The sequence below is a fragment of the Herpailurus yagouaroundi genome, unplaced genomic scaffold (assembly GCF_014898765.1).
Source record: "Herpailurus yagouaroundi ecotype Mexico unplaced genomic scaffold, PumYag 210, whole genome shotgun sequence".
Classification (NCBI taxonomy): domain Eukaryota; kingdom Metazoa; phylum Chordata; class Mammalia; order Carnivora; family Felidae; genus Herpailurus; species Herpailurus yagouaroundi.
In genome coordinates, this window is record NW_024412441.1 from 4,754,670 (window position 1) to 4,773,367 (window position 18,698).

An 18,698-nucleotide genomic window follows, 5' to 3' on the forward strand; every position below is an offset into this window, starting at 1 on the left:
CCGCCAATGTGATGTATGATACCCTCACATCCAATGATGTATTACTAGATGTCACATAAGATCTGAATTTTCTATAATGCCTTGAGCATGTGCTAGAAACTTAAAAGACATTCATTTAAAAAGCTTAGATTCTGATTGCCTGTCATCTTCAAGGCTGGAAAAAATATTCTTCCAAGATGTGTAAACTAACCTTTGTTCCAGAGAAAATAAGACCATAAACTGGTCACATGAGAGAATGATGCTGCACATTTTTATTGATAAATATATCAGGCAATGGCAAGACTCAGGTCCTGGACTATCTAATATGTCATTTAAAGTTGGGTCTAAAGCTCAGTGTAGGAAGCTTTATTCCAGAGTCGTCTTAGTGGTTTCTCAGAAGTATGTGTGTTCTCTGAGCATGTGTATAATGTGTGTTTTCCAGTTTATGTCTTAGTCCTATATGTATATTACATCTTCCCCCACTAATGTATGTTAACTCTACAGTATTTCCCCTTAGTATTTTCCCTCCTGATGACTGCTTTAACAATAGTTGAATTAGATTTAATTTTAATCTATATGAATTTAACAAGTGAAAGTTTTTATAACACTGATTTTTAAATATTCCTAAATACCATTCTAAAATTTTAACTACATTATAATGGAGAATGGTGTGAATGGAGGAAACTGAATATTAAATATAAAACAAAGGGATGTTTTTAAATATGCTCATAATGAGGGATTTAAGATAATCATCTGGATTACCATCATTAATACCATCATCTAGGAACAATATGATACTTCGCAACTGACTATTAGAAATCTACTCAATTTAGGAAAAAAATTTTGAAGGAAAAACCACTGAGATTAAATAATTTATTACCATTGCTAAGATGAACACATATGTGATACTCAATTTTATGCAGGACTTTAAAAAAATAGTTTTAATACAGTATCAAAATTTACATAAGTATTTTGTCAAAAGACCAGTGTTCCTTGTATTAGCTTCTGCAGTCTCTACTGCAGGCACAAAAACTTGTTTTAAATGTCTTCAGAGCGTAGGAATACAACAATTTAAGGATGAAAGGTTTTCTACGAGAGAAAGTGTAAATATAGCAAGCAATTTTCTTTTACAGAGTAATAATATAACATTTCAAAAGAAAGATAAGCTTAACTGGTAACCCAATTTCAATAATTAGAGAGATAATTCTATAGTAAATTCTATAGTAAATTAATTCATAAGTATTTTCTGAAAACAGAGGGCTGTTTTTTCATCATAGTAACATTTAAAAAAGTATAACGAAATACCTTCACATTCCTTGCCCAATGACAATTAATATACTATAATGAGTCCATTATAAAAACAACAGCAATGATGAATATCTGCAATGAATCCAATCTGAGTAATTGAGAAGAACTCTAAAAACTGGGAATTGTTGCATTCCTACTTTTATAATCTTAAACTACAATAAAAACTTAGCATTCTGTCACAGGCCTCTTGCACATTCATACAAGAAACTATCATTGCATTTGAAAAACACAAAATACCTATCATAGCATTTCCAATACACACAGTCTAATATTATATATATATATATATACCAAAAATAAGAAACTAAGCAAAGCTAGCACACCTCTTTTTCAAACCTCAAGCAATCTGAACAAGAGCTTTTAGCCTCAATAATGAAAGACATGCGTCAGTTTCATAAAACGTTAGCTGCTGTAGGCAAAGAAAGCTTTTTCATAAATGCAGTGCAATATTTTAAAGTTTACTTAAAGTTTATTAAATATAACAGCAGATCTAGAAACTAAATTGTAGAAATTGACATCTCACAGCTGGAAACACTTAGAAAAATTATGTTTGCTTGTTCTTTAATTGGAATTAATATTAACATCAATGGCTACATTGAATGAATATGGAAGTAGATATACCCCCAAGATGTGTCTTCATGAATATAGCAAGATTAAAAGAAAAGCTATATTTATCTTGATCACTTGAAATAAATGGTACTCTCTGATAAGCACTCTACAAAAAATCTTGCTACCCTTCTGGCTGGTAGAGAATTTATGGGGTAGTTTTAGCACCTCAAAAGTCAAAACAGAATCCCAGAAATCTAATCTTGCCTTACATCCAAATTAATTATGCATCAGGAACTCATAATTTTTTGACTATAATACAAGAAATAGGTGCCCAACTCTCAGATTTGGAAAGCTGGAAGCCACCTCTTCCTCAACACATCATGGTAGAAAACTCCCACCATTCTGTGCAATGAGTCAACTCTATGAAAACCACTGAGGCCCTACTGGACTCTTCTAATCTTAGATCTTAGGAGTCAAAAACATTTTAACTCTAATGAAAATATTGGTACCAAAATGGTGATTTTCAAAGCTGTTTTAAATTAACTCGAGATGGGCTCCTGTGGACATGGAAACCAGAGACATGACATACAGCATACTGAAGGTGTTAGAGGGAAAATATGTGCAATGTACAATCACTCCATGTTATTCAAAGAGTCCAGGTGTGCAGAAACCCACTTTTTTCTTCTTTTATCTCTCTCTGGCAGTGGTGACCTCCTGTTTGAAAGAGTGCCTTTCACATTGGTCCTTTGTACTGGTTTCCAGACAAATGTTGCCTAATTCCAGGACAGGAACCGGCAGCATCTCCAAGTTTCCTCCATACAACCTTAAAAAAGGTAAAAATAAAAAAAATAATAAAAATAAACATCTTAATTGCCTTTTCCACAAAGAGATTTGTGGTTTTTAAAGGGGGATCTATGAGAGGGGCAAAGAGGAATGTGAAGACAAGAGACAAAATAACCCCATGAATGAGCTCAAACATGATGAAATGTGATGGAAGTTTCTAAATCACAAGAGTTACTCAGTAGAGGGAACTACAATGCTTTGTAATAATCAGGGCCAAAATTAAAGAATGATGTGCCAACTGACATGAGTGGTCCTCAACTTGGGCTGTACACGATGCACTTGAAGAACCTTAAACAGTAACTCCAATTCTCAGATTGACTGCGTGGTAAAGGGGAGGCATGTTCATCTGTATTTTTTCTTAAGGCTTCCAATATAATTCTGTATAGCCAGAATTAAGAACATGTGAACAAAATCATCTTGGTTCTTCTATACATCTTGAACACAAGGGATACCAAAATGTTTAATCCACTAAGGAAAATGGAGTTTTTGTTCTTGAGTTATTTTTAAGCCCTGAGCTGGTAGGACTTAGGGCCACTAGTAAATTTCCATAGCTTTCCCTACAGAGCAGGGGCCTCAGTCATGGCTACTGAGTTAGCTACCAAACTGTACTACCTCTCAGATTATCAAAGCAGAGAGCAACCAAATGCAGGAAAAAGAAGAATAAAATCAAGAATCCCCCCAATAGATATAATACATAAAAATGGGGCCATTTTAGAGGGAAAGTAGCAAAAGGTAAGGTTACGAAAAATGTAAAGCCACTGAATTCATCAGTGATACATCAATATGCTAATGTGAACTGGAAAATGCACATACACCCCTCCCCCCCCACATGGAAAACAGTAACCCTTCTTGTGTTTCACAATAAGGATTAATTTTGGATTGATTCATTCCCTAAAAATTTACATTGCTCTTACATGAACACAAAACTGTTGGTTCATTAATTATTGATAGACTTTTTTTTGTTTTTGAATTTTTTAAAAATAGATACTCTAGGGAAACCTAATACTAGTCATGGTAATATATAAGAATATAGGATTCTGTCTACCTTCATTTCTAAGCCAATGAAACCATTAGTCTCTCTTTTGATGGACACCACTAGGCAGTAGAAATAACCTGTTCTATTTGAAAAGAGTTGTACTGATGGTATTTAAATATTAGAAAAGGAATGCTCTAGCAACAGATGGCTCAAGCTGTCCACAAGGAAGGTAGGAATGTCCCATTTTCTTAATAAATAGACTGAAAAAATGCAAACACTGAATCAAGGGGTCCAAGGATGCTCTGGACCTTGCTTTCTAGCCCTTACATGGTATCTACACCTGCCCCGAATGTTTTGAATGTCTCATTGAGAAGCAGAGGATAGACTCAAAGACCTGAACAAAGCATAGACAAAAAGCATTAGAGGGTTACAACTCCAAAGTGCAAGCCCTCCTCAAGTACTCAAACGTAGAATACCATGGGCCTTAACCCTGAAATTGCTATGTAGTGAAAGAGTCAGAGAAGGCAAAACTCTGAAACGAGCCAATGGTACTAAGGTGGACACAGAGTAGTGACTTATTATTGACTAAAAGAACAGAATAGGAAAAAAAGCCAGAATAGGTGGGTGTCTGAGGTAACCAGTCAACTTGTTCAGCTCTTCTCAGGGAATTTACAAAAGCCAAACAGACCTAAGATAAATATGCAGCACTGTAAGAAATAGTAAATGTATTTTTGTGGCACAGTTTGGGAAGAGAATAAAAGCACTTCTTACTAACCACTAATTACTAATCAACACGGTGATGCTAACAGTCACTTCATTGTACACTGGTTGACAACTGATCTCCAGAAGGAACACCAGAAACTGAGACCAAACTTATTATCCTAAATTCTACCTGAGTCTTATAACTGATCTCACATTATAAGAAAACTTTACATTTCTATTAAGTTGTTACAAAAGCACATAGTTTCTGGAATAGGTTTTATAACTTGAGCTAGTTTCTAAGAAATTATCTATGAAAATACCTCACAATTCGCATTTCTCGTTGCTCTCTAGTATGCACGGAGTTCAATGTTCATATAATTTATAATGGTGACACAAACATTTTAAACCAACACTTTTTTCTCTTGGCTTTTAAATAGTTTCCAAATATGAGAGTGCTAATTATCAGATTTGGCCTCACTTGTATTTTTTTCTTCAAATTTTGGGACTCAGACAAAAGTAGGTAAGTAAAAGGAACTTATAGGAAGGCAAGCTTTTGGCTTCCTGAAAATATCTCCTGCATGGAAAAACACCACTACCACTGCATATGATCTTTTGAAGCATTTTTGAAACATTTTTGGAAATCTAGGCAAAGATCAACACGAGCTAATCAAGACCCATTCCATTAGTATGTCTCTTGTGTGACTAAGAAATAAATTTTCTAGTTCAGAAGTCTTGTATCTAAAACAAAAAGGCAAGAAAATAATCCTAGCATGTGTTTTTACAGAAATTCAGGCATTATGCAAAAAGGAGAGGGTCCCCTCTGGAAGATGCTTTGCTTTTAGAAGTCCCCAGATTTACCACACTTGGGAAAGGGGTGATTGCTAGGACTCAAGAGGAGATTGGGGTATCGTCCTGACTTCCTTAAAGAAAAAATTGATCGAGCAATTTTATTTTGGGAATTCAGTCTCTTCTAATATAAAAGGCAAATGTGGAGATGGTACCCAGGGCTTCCTATATCCAAATTCCCCAGGGGCTGGGGTGAAACCTAGACATCTGGATTACAGAGGACACCCATGTACTACTTGGGAGAATCGCTGTGGGAGGATCTTCTCTGTGGTCTCTTCTGGCTCTACAATTCCTCATGTCTGAACTTTAGTTCTCATTCCATAATCAACAGATGAGAAGCAACAGGCATGTTTAAGGTATGTAGCTTAAATTTTTGAATGTATCTGAAGGAAATATTCAAACGTAAAACTTAAGAATAGGCTGAACAGCTACAGAAGGTGAAGAGTGGTGGGAAATTATGACTTCCAGAACTAATGACCTTTTGAAAATAGACAAAAATAGATATGCAGAAAAGAAAAAAAGCAGCAGACTAAAACTGTGGCCCCACCACATATAAAATGCCCACAGGACTTAAAACATTTACTGGATTCCAAGAACATCTCAACGAGGTAGATACATGAGAATATTTGGTTCTAATAGCCTAAAGGTAATTCTAGGCAATTTTGATATACCAATGGACAAAGAATAGGAGGATAAAAGTACAACATACAGCCTATTAAAATCAGTGCTTAATCTATGAACAAATGGCTTCCTCTATAATATTTAGCTTTTTAACAACTTCACCAATTATATTCTTGATTAAATGATATATCCATGCATATTACTCAAAATTTAGCCAGGAATTAATAATAAATACAAATCACATTCTTGATTAGATATGTAACATGAAAATAGCATGTCAATTCTTTTACTGTGTTTCTCTAATTTCATAGATTTCTATGTGTATCTCTTAAGTTCATATTTATTTCTTTTATAAATTTCTGAGCCTTCATCAACACTGAAAGGTAAAGCTACTACTTTGCAAAACAGGCAGCGCCCATATCATATGAAGAACCAAGCAAATGTTACCTAGTAAGATGATTTTTCCCCCAAGTGTAGCTGTAAATAAGTCTGAAGAAGGCTGTGTTTTATCACAGGCTTTTAAACTGATTTTTTGGTACCTCTTAAAAGTACGAAACAGAAACCCATTTATCAAAACTAGCAGCACAATATCTTCAACAGTAAATTATGTAAAAATGTTCCTGGATCATTCTGGAATACAGAATTGGCTGATTATCGGTTACCTGAATATTTTATGACTGTGTTAATAAAGCTGCAATAAAATATGTTAAAGATCCAAACAAGGGGAATTGGTTTTATTTTAATATAAAAATATCAAGGCATTTGGCCAGCATTATAAAAAGTAGGTATTCATAAAATGATAACTAAGCTGCAATGGGGCTTTCAACACAGAATACACAATAAAGCACATTAAACTTACATTGCACATTTCTCTGACTATAGCTTTTTCTGTCTCACTAAGGTCATTTTCATACTCTTTACCCTGTTGACGATCTATAGTTTCCTGAACATCCAAGACCTGGATATGTTGAAAAAGAAAAGCAAATTTCACATGGAAAAAAACTTGTTAGTTTAGTTTATGAATTAAACCATAAAGGAGGTCCACTTTGCAAAACCTTTTGGTTTTCCCCGTCTCTGCATATCAGAGTGGATTAGTACATGGCACAATCTTTTAAAATGATTGTTATGAAACCTACTAGGAATCAATTCTCGATTTTCAAATGGTCTTTAAAAGCAATCTATTGTATCACTAATAGTCAATTGAATTCACTAATATCTAAAATAATTAGATGCATTAATTAATTTGGTCATTAAGATAACTTGCCTGTGTCAACCATTTGCAGAAAGTCAGTAATTCTTGCTCCATTGTGAAGATGAGCAATATAATTAATTTTATGCCAAATAATCCAAATGATATGTAGACATGGCCTATAGAAAAGACTAAAAGAGATTGTAGTCAAAACCCAGGAATATGTATGTAAGAACTCGAGGTGACATTAGCACTACTAACTTCACAGTTCTTGCCTGGACATGTTCCCAGGGACTAGAAAAGGACTACGGAGATGGTTCTTAGATAATATCAGTGAGAAAAACTGGCTCCTTGTGAACATATTTGAGCAACACTTTCAGCATTTTTCATTAGAGCAAAGTGTTGGGATGAGATGCTTTTAAGCAATCTTAGAGGCATGAGATTCCACTTCTCTAAGTTATCTCTAAATGGATTCAAAATAATATTTCTTGAAATATGCCTGTAGAATTTTCATGCCATACTTTCTATAGGTCAAAGGGGAGAAAACTTTGGTTTTGAGTGTTGTCTGTTATTTTTTTCTGTATCAGCTGGTAAGCCAAAGCACTAATGTAGCAAAAAGACAACCCAAAACAAAGAAAAAAAAAACACAGAAAAAAAATGCTTTTCTAAAAAAATGCTTTTTTTTCTAAAATAAAAGCTCTTCTATGAATCCCACTGGACTGCGACATTGCTAACCTCCTTGGTTCTGTGGTCATCACGGTCAATGCTGATGGCCACACCTAAAGGTATTGCCTGAGAATTGGCACTAGTGAACAGTTGAGCCAAAATAAATGATTTAAACATGAAGTAGACCCTTCATGTCAAGTTCATACATGCAGAGTCTATATGGATTATTTACTAGTATTCAATCCTGAAATAATCAAACTCACAAACTACTCCCTTATTAACTCAAAATGTCTAGCCATTATTACTATGTAGGTACTTTAAAAGAGGATATCACGGTAGTAAATGAAAGCCTCATCCTGGTACTCAACTTAGAGTCAGTCAGTTCACATTCTTTATATACTTACAGGAAATCACTGCCTATGCTCAGTGAATATTCATAGAAAACTTAATTCCTGGAACAAGCTCATTTGCCTACAAATTCAATGTCTAATGCACCTAAGACAAGTGTACTTCAAATCAGTTAATTTCTACTAAATGAAGTGAAGCTCCAATTAATAGGATGAATTTTAAAGCAAGATAAATGTGGTGTTATTACAAGTGGGCTAATTTCTCACAGTGATTTACAGCACTTTCCTCCCAAACCATGACCAGAGTTTATCAAAGCCTAGAGATTTTTTTTTTGAAGATGTATCAGAGGATGAGAAACTGAACCATTGTTCTAATTAATCCTTTTACAACAGAAAAATTTTATGACCTAAATCAGCTCTAGATCTGTGGGCTTTTAAAAACAAAACATATTGAATGGCTCCATTTCTTCTTTTGCACTGCGATTTCCCTAAGATGCATTTCCCACAGGCATTATTTCCCCTAGGCACATATTTCTGTTTCACGACACAGTTAACTCACGGAAGCAAACATACTCTGTATTCAAGAGCCTCCACTTATCCAAGAAAGATGCTTCAGTTGCTTGGTGTTACCCATCTGCCAACTGAGGGCACTTAACATATTCTGATTATAACAATATCTTTCTTTCTTGAGATAAAATTTTATATGAAAATTAGAAAATGAATTCAGAGAAAATTGAAGAGCTCCTCCTTGCCCTTCCCTTCCTTTTTGGCCATAGGAACACAGCTGCATTGACAAATTTGGGAAAGATTGCAAGGCTATCCTATATGCTGATCTGATTCAAATTACACTTGCCATTTAATAAGGCATCAGGCCGAAACAGTTTTCAGTTTGAAAAGTAGAGCAATGTGTTGCTTTTGGAGTATGTGCAGACACAAACACTACAGGATTGAAGCCACTCTCATTTTTTATTTCTAAGATGCTTTTCAGATAGCGTCTGGTTCATGCTCAAGTAACAGCATGTTTAGCATGCTGTTCATGCTTAACAGCATCCAAATGCTGTTGCAGAGAGCAAGATGTTGGTCAGGTGATAAATCAGCAGCCACCAGATGCAGGGCGGAGCCCCTCATTCGGGTAGGCCTTCCCAGGTAAATTCCTCTTGGTTGTTCACTTGGTGAGTTATTCCAACCAAGACAGAAAATGCCAAGTGCATTGCACTGGCCACCAGCACAGTGCTGCTACCTTCACTCAGGAGCAATCAGTATGTGCTTGGGAGGAGCAACTCATTTCATTAAAGTTATAGCAAAATATAATGAGGGGGCTCAATCTTCTGCTAAAATCACATCAAATAAATATTTTAAATTTCTCCTCTACTTGCTTTCTGCATGCCAGAGAGGGTGTGGCCCATTCCAAAAGAGTGAATCTTCAGGTTATTATTGATAAATCATTCCAAAACCAAAACACTTTTTAGTAAAGTTGTGAAATTCTTGTGGCAAGAGCAGGACTGAAGCATGCTACCCACTTTATGGCTCAGAAAGGTTTCACCAAGGCTACCTGTTAGGAATTACAGATAATCTGAAGGACAGGATTTCATACCTTGGAAATGATAAAACTTGAAGGGACTGTCTCAATTTTTAAGGTAATGTTTATTGCCTACATCAGTTTCTCCTCTTAGATAATATTTATATTGTTATTAGTTTTACTTATGGCACTTATTTATGGGAAAGCTCATTATTGGTAAAGAAAATAAATGATACATTTCAGCTAAATCTTTTTTGAAATTATTGCAGAATCTGAAGTAAAAGATAAAAGTAGCTTTATGAAGAAGACCTCCTATTTTCTAATACTCTACGGAAGAGCATTAACTCAACTTTGAACATCTAACTTCTATTTAATGGAGGCTAGAGCAGGTTTTTTATTTCAATGTCTTCTTTCAAGTTGCACAATGTACCTTAATTGCATAAAGAAAAATATGATAACCTTCCTTATTTTGCCTATTAACTTCCTATATTTGAAGACATGCATACTATAAACACCGCACATAAAATACCCAGAATATTTTACACAAATGGATATACATGCACATCAGACTTCAACTTCGATGCAGATTGATATGAATCACATTACTCAAGACAAAATGATAAAACCAGAGATTCAACCATAAGTACTCAAACCCGTTGTCAATTTAAAAACAAGCACACTTCAAAAATTAAAAGAGTTACACCATAAGGGGGTCAAAAAATAAAGTATCTATGGTTAAAACAAGACTGTGAGGACTACCAGACTAAAGCAAACAAGCCACAACACAACTGAAGTTCTGGATAAATGGTTGTACACAGTTGGTTACCTTAAGAGAATGTACCACAGGTTCAGGCTGCTGAGAAGGTGTGGTATGTCCACTGAAGCTAGCTGGAGAGGTGGGTGGACTGTTACTCCCATCAGCCCCTGATGACAACCTAAAAGAACCCTTAGTAGAAAATCAACAACTTTGTTATTAAAACAAAAGTCGTTTAGAACTGCATAGATGTCATTCAGTATTCAATTTCACTGCCAAATGAAAATTAGCTAGTTCATTTTTTTCTAGCCTGTCCTAAGATGCTATCAACCTGTGAACTAGAATACACTCGCTGCTTGACCAGCAAGAACACTTAACCAAGAGCCATCACGATGCAGGTCTAGATGTCATTTCTGATTTGCCAAAGAGAGCAATGCCCCCTAAGGAATGCCCGTTAAGAATATTTCAGGAATGATTCTTGAAACTTAAAGATGCTCAAGAGTAGGGAATTTGTGAGTTAGCAGCTGAGTTAAACATGCTCACTCAGCAAGACAAATGCTATATTCCATATGTCTCCGAAAATTCGGACACATCACATTCTGGCATTGGAGAAATGGTGTGTCTTATAAAACCCTTCTTTGAAGTAAAGACCTACAGTGGAGCATTTTTCAACGAGATTCATCCAAATTCAACATTTTCTTTAAGGAAAAAAATATTTTTGGTTTTTTAAAAAATGAAAAACAAAACAGGTCACAAATTAGATATTTGTACTTTAGTGACTCTTTGACTTAATTGCTGAAAAACCAGAACTTAGGCCCTATTAATTTGGCCTGTGAGGGTTGCAGTCACCCATACAGTAACTGGGAAAAAGTAAAACTTCAGTTACTTCCCCTCCTAGAAAAAAGCAGCCAAATGGAAAGTCTCCAAACCTGTTTTTAGGGTGATCATTACACCCAAAGGGCCTGAGAGATTTTAATTTCTGTCCATCAACAAATCTGATTTTTTCATGCCTAATAGATTAATAACTGCTCCATTTCACTCAATCCTAGGACTCTAATACCCCGAGAAGGAGACACTGAAGGTACATGTGTGGATTCACAAACGCAGGAAACAACTGCGATGAGACGTTTATTTTCCAGCACCCACAGAAGTGTTTCTGTGTTGTGCACTTTAGTGATGGGAGGGAGAATCTGAGAGCAGCAACAGTGAGAAATATGGGTTTTATGCAAACCATACCATTTGTAGAGAATCTGACAATCCCCTTCAATTTTTACAAAAATTATAATCTATGCAATTTGGAGTACCTTCCCCCTTCCCTGGTCACTTCCTTTCTTCCCGTGTTCTTGAAGGCTATCCTTGCCACCTCATAAGCCAACTGAAGCCATGTTCTTTCCTTGCTCAAAGAGTTATACAATCAAAGCACGTCCTGCTCCCCACCCTCACTAATCAACGGGGAGAGGAAGCTGTGGGATATGACGTTTAGGGGACTTCCCCAGTCTGTCCTCCATTGCTACTAATGATTACATTAATAGCAGGTGATGACACAGGAAAGCCAATTATAATAGCCCTAACCCCCTCTGGGGATAAAGTGTATAGGTTTTCCTGTATTTGTAATTCAGATCAAATCAGACATAAGAGTACCTGAAACAAACAATAGAAGGGAACTTAGTAGAAACTTAAAGACAGTTAAGGGGCATACCATTCCCCCCACAACTTGACCACCAAATTGTGGTCATCCTATCCTCTGTAGAGATGAAAGTTTTCCAAAATGAAGGAGTTCTAAAGGAAGCTATTCTCCGAATAGCTCTGGTCCTCTACTATTCTCTTTCCCCACTGCTACCACCGTTATGAACGGTTTTGAAAAGGCTTCTGAGGTTATGCAGAGTTCACTTAGAACTTCTCATTTAGGACCCACTACTGCAGTACAGTTTTCCCTCTGACTGGTAATCTAACTGGGCAGCCTATAATACTCCCCCTCTGGGATTCCCTCCTTCCAGTTCTTCCTTTCAAACCTCGTGCTGCCCAGCCCTTCTGTTTCAAATGTTAGCTTCCCAGACCTGGCAAAATGGCAGACATATAATCCTAACATGCTTTTACTTGGGCAAGGGGCCTCTATCTTTCAGGGCTTTTGGTTTTAGAGAATTTCTAAGATCAATGAGAAGTAGCTTCCCTAAGCCAAATCCTCTGGGTAATTTAGCACTGTTTAAACTTAAAGCGAGTCCTGCTCTACCTTTAAACACTCTTTTATCTCAATAATAATAATAATAATAATAGCTAAAATAGGACCTGCACAGTGGGGAAAACTCATTCATGAATTAAAGTTGTCCTTCAAATGTGCTTAGTAAGCCAAGGACTAGTAATTACAAGAAAGTTCAAGGTTCATATTTTATGTGGTTTTTGTAAAGTTGCAAAGGTAAGCAAGTGCCTGGTAAAGTTGTCCACCAACAGGTGCTCAATAGTTTTCTAGATTATAACACAACAAGCACTTCCTTCTATCCTGTCTCATTTAGTTACCATAAAATAAAAGGTTATGTATCTATGTGCTTGGTAGAATCAGACCAATATTTGGAGAGTTACCTAGGTTCAATCCATACATACTCTCAGTTGACTAGTACATTTTCACAGAAATGTTTTTTACAATGTGCCGAGTGAAATACTAGTAAAACAAATGATTTTAAACAGTCTCTTCAAATTTATTACAATAACATTAAGTCTGTTTATTTAAATTGTAACCTGACTGGCTCAGGAGATAGGGAACTTAAAAAGAAGAAAATCTTAATAAAATTGGAAACATGACTCAAGGTCACTGGTTTTCAAACCACACATGATCACAAAGTGCATGCACCACCTCTTGGGTGGGCAATTGATTTTCAAAGGCAAGGAATAATTTTCTGGGCTGGTCTACAGACAGTTCCTTTTCATGGCCCCGGACCTTTTAAACTCCTTCTTATGAAAGGTGCAGGGTACCTTTGATCTTCTCCAATGCTTGGGGTTACTCAACTTTCAACCCCAACCATGTTCGGAGGGGGTGGGTGGGGGAGGGACGGACACTGACAGTAACCATTTAGGAAATGAAAGGCTCTATTCCCAGCTTCCCTTCCCAGACTCAGACACACACAACAACTTTCTTTTCTGTGGACAGACTTGTTCTCTCCCCCCAGTGTAACTTTGTCTCTAGCAACAGAAGCCATCTGTATGCACAAGCAAATGCCACAGCTGGCTCATCTTCACTCACCGGGAGAGTGGGCAGGCATCGTCCTATTCCTCGGCACCCTTGCCACCACTGCAAGACCCGCCGGGCTCTGGGCCCCCAGCCTTTCTCCATATTTGAGCTGTTTCTAGTTGGAGGTTGCCTTCTATTCTGGGTGGCCTTATATTTGGAACAATATAGTACAATCACTCAGAAAAATACTGTTTCCCAGGTCTCAAGAAAGTAGATAGAACAAGAAGCTTAATGACATGAACCACAATGACCACAATGGCAAGCTGTAACATGCACCTCAAACTAGGGAAAAAAATGAAAATAAAAATAAATTGTCTGTTAGAACTAATTCTTAATCTATCAAAAAGAAGTAGATGATATTGCCAAAATTATAAGAAAAAAAAACCTAAGTGATTTAGACAACTTTGTTTATTGGTTTTACTTGTGAGAAATACAGAATTAACTGTAAGGCTTCCATGTATTTTAAATTGTGTAACCTCAGAACTTAACAGAAATTATTTGAAACGTAATTGGGAGCACTATGCTCTTTTGTTAAGACATACAAGGTAGGTCGATATAGTCGATAATACTTAGAAAAACTGACAGCGTGTCAAATTCTCAGCAAAATTTCTGCACATTGAAGAGTATGTAATGAATTAAGAGGTCATCATTGCATTAAAATAACTGTTTTACAAGGGACATATACATCATTATCAAAATTTCTATTAAACAGTTAATCTCCAAATTTCTACACTGGTTAGAACTAGAGATAGCAGATAAATAAATTTTTCCCCTAATTTCAGTTTTTTCTGTGACTAAACAGCATAATTCTATTCAAATAATCAGAAGCAAAATGAACTTACTTGAACATAATTTCCTCTCCCTAACAACTTTCACTAAGACCTTTATCTAAGTGTGTCATGTCCTAAGGAATAAGACATTTTTTTTTTTAACTATAGAGAGGCACCTAGGTGACTATTAGTTGAGTGACCAACTCTTGGTTTCAGCTCAGGTCATGATCTCACAATTTCATGGGTTCAAACCCTGCTTTGGGCTCTGTGCTGGCAGCATGAAGCCCACATGGGATTCTCTCCCTCTCCCTCTCTCTCTGTCCCTCCCCCACTCACACTGTCTCTGTTTCTCTCAAAATAAAAAATTTAAGATATATAAAATTCAGGGGTGCCTGGGTGTCTCCGTCGGTTAAGCGTTTGACTCTTGATTTCGGCTCAGGTCATGATCTTGCAGTTCATTCATTGCTCTTCATTGACAGTGTGAAACCCGCTTGGGACTCTCTCTCCCTCTCTCTCTGCCTCTCCCCTGCTCGCTTGCTCTCTCTCTCTCTCTCTCTCTAAAATAAATAATAAACTTAAAATGTAAAATAAAATATAGAAAATTCACAATAGTCCCAAAATTCTAGTGTCTGAATGTTTAAATTTAGGAGGCTGAAGAATGGTTTTCAGTCATAATTTTTCAGTTCTCACTGATCTCTTCTCCTCCAAGTGTGTACTGTGTTGTGAACAGCACTGGTCTGTCACTCTTCTTTAACATTTGGGAGCTGAGCAATAAAGAAAATGTGCCATGGTCTTAAGTAAAGTGAAAAAGAGGAGTGGTACTCACAAATCTCTCTTCTGAATCTATGGAATCAGTACCAGTTACCTGTTAAACAAGTCAGCTACACATATTCCTCATATATAACAGAGAAAATTATACATTTGGACTATGACAATCACTTCATTGTAGCAACACAGATTTGAAAGTGGCTCTTTCAGTAATCATTTCATGTGTCAGTGTCTAATTTCTTTCCATCACCAAAAGAATTCTATCCAATTTTTTATAATATGGTTTATGGCTTAAAATCCACCTCTCACCCCAATGTGTAGAGTTCTAATTCTGAGATGGTCATCAAAAAGTACCATAGATTTTTTTTTTAATGTTTATTTATTTTTGAGACACAGAGAGAGAGACAGAGCATGAACAGGAGAGGGTCAGAGAGAGACGGAGACACAGAATCCGAAGCAGGCTCCAGGCTCCGAGCAGTCAGCAAAGAGCCCAACGTGGGGCTCGAACTCACGGACTGTGAGATCATGACCTGAGCTCAAGTCGGAAGCTCAACCGACTAAGCCACCCAGGCGCCCCCTAAAAAGTACCATAGATTTTTTACGAACAAGTCCTATCTCCATTGGTTCCCTTCATGACTCATGCATCTCTCAGATCTTATGTTTTCGGATTCAATGACTGAGTAAGACATAGCCAGAGTCCCACTTTCATTCTTCCTTAATGTGTAGTGAGATCGAACCTCTATGCCTCTCCATTGTACTAAGCTTATTATCATAACCATGAAATCTAAGGTAACATCTCTAACCATGTAGAAGCATGCTGGAAAGAGTAGCCGTTTCACTATAATATTTCCCTACTTTTGGAAAGTAGATACAACATGAAATAATAGCTGTGCCTTTTAGCATCTTGCAAAGGGTTCCTTTAAAACAAATTAAATATAGACTGCATAGTATTATTAAATCTCATAGGAGGGAGCAATATACATGGACCAGATTTTTGTGCAAGTATAACCTAGTTGATGGTATAGCCATTTTTAAGGGAAAGATACTCTTAGAATCAGGATTATTGACTTTCTACTCCTGTTGGGAGCTTTTTAAAAAAATTTCCAGGTCATGGAAAAATGTGTTCTGGACTGGCCATCATGCTAGGCTTCAAATAAACTGAATGGTATTTATGTACTAATGAAGGCTTGGCTCTTTGCTAGCTCTACAATTGTCAGCCGTGCTATTTTCTGAAGACTGCTTCATAAAACATAGTAAGTAAGCCTTCAGTACCTCCGTAGACAGAGTTGTTTCTGGCAACTTCAGAGATTCAAGTCGGGGAACCCAGATCTGGCTATCAACCAGGACAATTCCAAACCTTAAAAAAGTCACTTTCTATTTTCTGACAAGTTCCTTTTTGCTTAATTTTGTTTGCTGTGGTTTCCCAAAATTCCAAATTCATAAACAATGCTTGAATGACCTTACTATTTCAGTAGAAGTCTGTGTACTCAGCAGCCACTTTATATACAGGTACATGGGGTAACCCATAAATTAATTTAGGTATCATGATGGACCACTCTAAATGCTATGGCAAAGTAATGCTCTGCATCAAGACTGTGTGGGAGGTAGATTACAGATCACTTACTATGTGGTAAGTACTCATTATAGAAATCATGAATTCTAATGCTGTAAGCAAACTCCTAGATCAAGAAACAAAAATATCCCTCACTATCACTGAAGAAGATAAAATATATTGGTACTGTTATGCCTTTTATCACATGATATGGAAGACATTTTTCCAAGAAAATTGAGATTTGGGATATTTTCTAGTATTGTCCTTATAATAACAGACTTCTTCAGAATTAAGGGGAAAAAAGCCACTCAAATTTTTTAAAAGATCATCTAAACAATAAGAAAATGTATTACTTAGGGCTTTGCTGAGTAAAATTATTATAATTAATAATATGAATTTTAAGAGAACCAGCAAGATGAAGCAATTGTGATTAAGTGGTCTTCTTGCTATTTTATGGTTATATTTTACATATTGTTATTTTAATTAACACTCTGGAAGTTTCTATTCTTTTGCTTTACAAAAGAACATATTCAAGTCTCTAACACAAAAAACGTAATGTTTTTATATTTTATCACACAAAATGCAGGCTTGCCACTTAGATATAAATCAGATGCAATGCATTTGTAACAAACTTTGGAGCCCAACCCTCCTATCTATTATAGGAAGCCAACTATGGAAAGCTAAACATTGATCGGCTAAAATGGTTTCCTGTTAGTTAAAGATGTTCAATTTTTAATAAGTTCTGAAGCTAGGTCAAACTATCACATAGTGCATCATGCCTCATCAGAATGCATACCTAGTTTGGGAGGAAGGATGGATTTTCTCTCCTTATTATGAGGCAAGGGCGGCTGCTTTGCTAATCTCATCAGGAAAATAATTTGTTCAGTTTGACCAGTCTTTATTCTGAAATACTACAACATTTCACTAGCACACAAACAGAAGCTTACGAGAAACTGTAGAGGTAACCCTGACAAACTTTTTCTAAAACATTCCTGTGAATCAGTTTCAAAATACTAAGAGACCCTCAGCTTTGCTCTAATACATGATATTCAGTTGACTGTATTCAAAGAAAAGCATGTTTTTAAATTTTAAATTAACTAAATAAGGGATCTATTCAATACTGATTTAAAATGTTATAATTGCCTGGATTTTTAGATATTCATTTATTCACTTAACTAATTTACTGAGCACCTACCAAAGGTAATAGCCCATGCTATGCCACGTAGGTATCTAATCCAGTAACTTTTTGTTTAAAGAGTTGCACAGTAAATTCAAATAATTGACTCTAGGGTCACACTGCCTGGGTTCAGAGTCTTGATTGGACACTTGGCAGTTGTATGACCTCTCTGAGCCTCAGTTTCCTCATCTGTAAAGTGTGGGTAATAATGGTACAATGGTCCCTCCCTCTATGAGGCTACTTATATGAAAAGAGCTCTTAAAACAGTATCTGGCCCACATTAAATGTTCTGCAAATATTTGCTGTCATTATCATGAATGTGTTTGCTAATCACATTTTATAACTTATTTGTCAATCGACTTTCACATATTTATTATTGACAGCAGTAATTCTCAACCTGGGGCAAGTTGGCCTTCCAGCGGAGACATTTGGCAAAAATGCAGACATTTTTAGTTGTTTAAACTGGGTGATTTCTTTTTTAATGTTTATTTATTTTTGAGAGAGAGAGAGAGAGAGAGAGAGAGAGAGAGTGTGTGAGCAGAAGGGCAGAGAGAGATGGAGACACAAGACAGAAGCAGAAGCAGGCTCCAGTCTCTGAGCTGTCAGCACAGAGCCTGATGTGGGGCTTGAATTCATGAACCACCAGATCAAAACCTGAGTGCAAGTTGGCCGCTTAACCGACTAAGCCACCCAGGTTCCCAAAACTGGGTGATTTCTATGGGTATTTATGGGTAGAGGCCAAGGATGCTGCTGAACGCCTGATGATGCACAAGACCCTCCCCACAACAAAGAATTATCCAGCCCCAAATGTCAATAGTGCTGAAACTGAGAGACTGATTTAGAGAAGAACTGTGTTGGAAAACTATAAAGCAAAATTTCTGGTGACAGCTCCATAGCAGACTTTGCATA

General features: G+C 36.4%; 1 protein-coding gene across 6 annotated transcripts in view; it reads right to left on the minus strand.

Moving 5' to 3' along the window:
- Positions 1–838: 838 nt before the first annotated feature.
- CCDC85A (coiled-coil domain containing 85A) overlaps positions 839–18,698 on the minus strand; it is a 206,787-nt gene continuing 188,927 nt past the window's right edge. For 2 of the 6 annotated variants that reach the window (XM_040453677.1, XM_040453678.1), the window contains one exon: positions 839–2,659. In XM_040453677.1, coding sequence (XP_040309611.1) covers positions 2,570–2,659 — 90 coding nt within the window. In that variant the 3' untranslated portion in view covers positions 839–2,569. Of the gene's footprint in view, positions 2,660–6,683; positions 6,783–10,371; positions 10,492–13,534; positions 13,670–18,698 lie in introns of all 6 variants that reach the window. The other 4 variants (XM_040453673.1, XM_040453674.1, XM_040453675.1 and 1 more) reach the window with 4 other exon arrangements.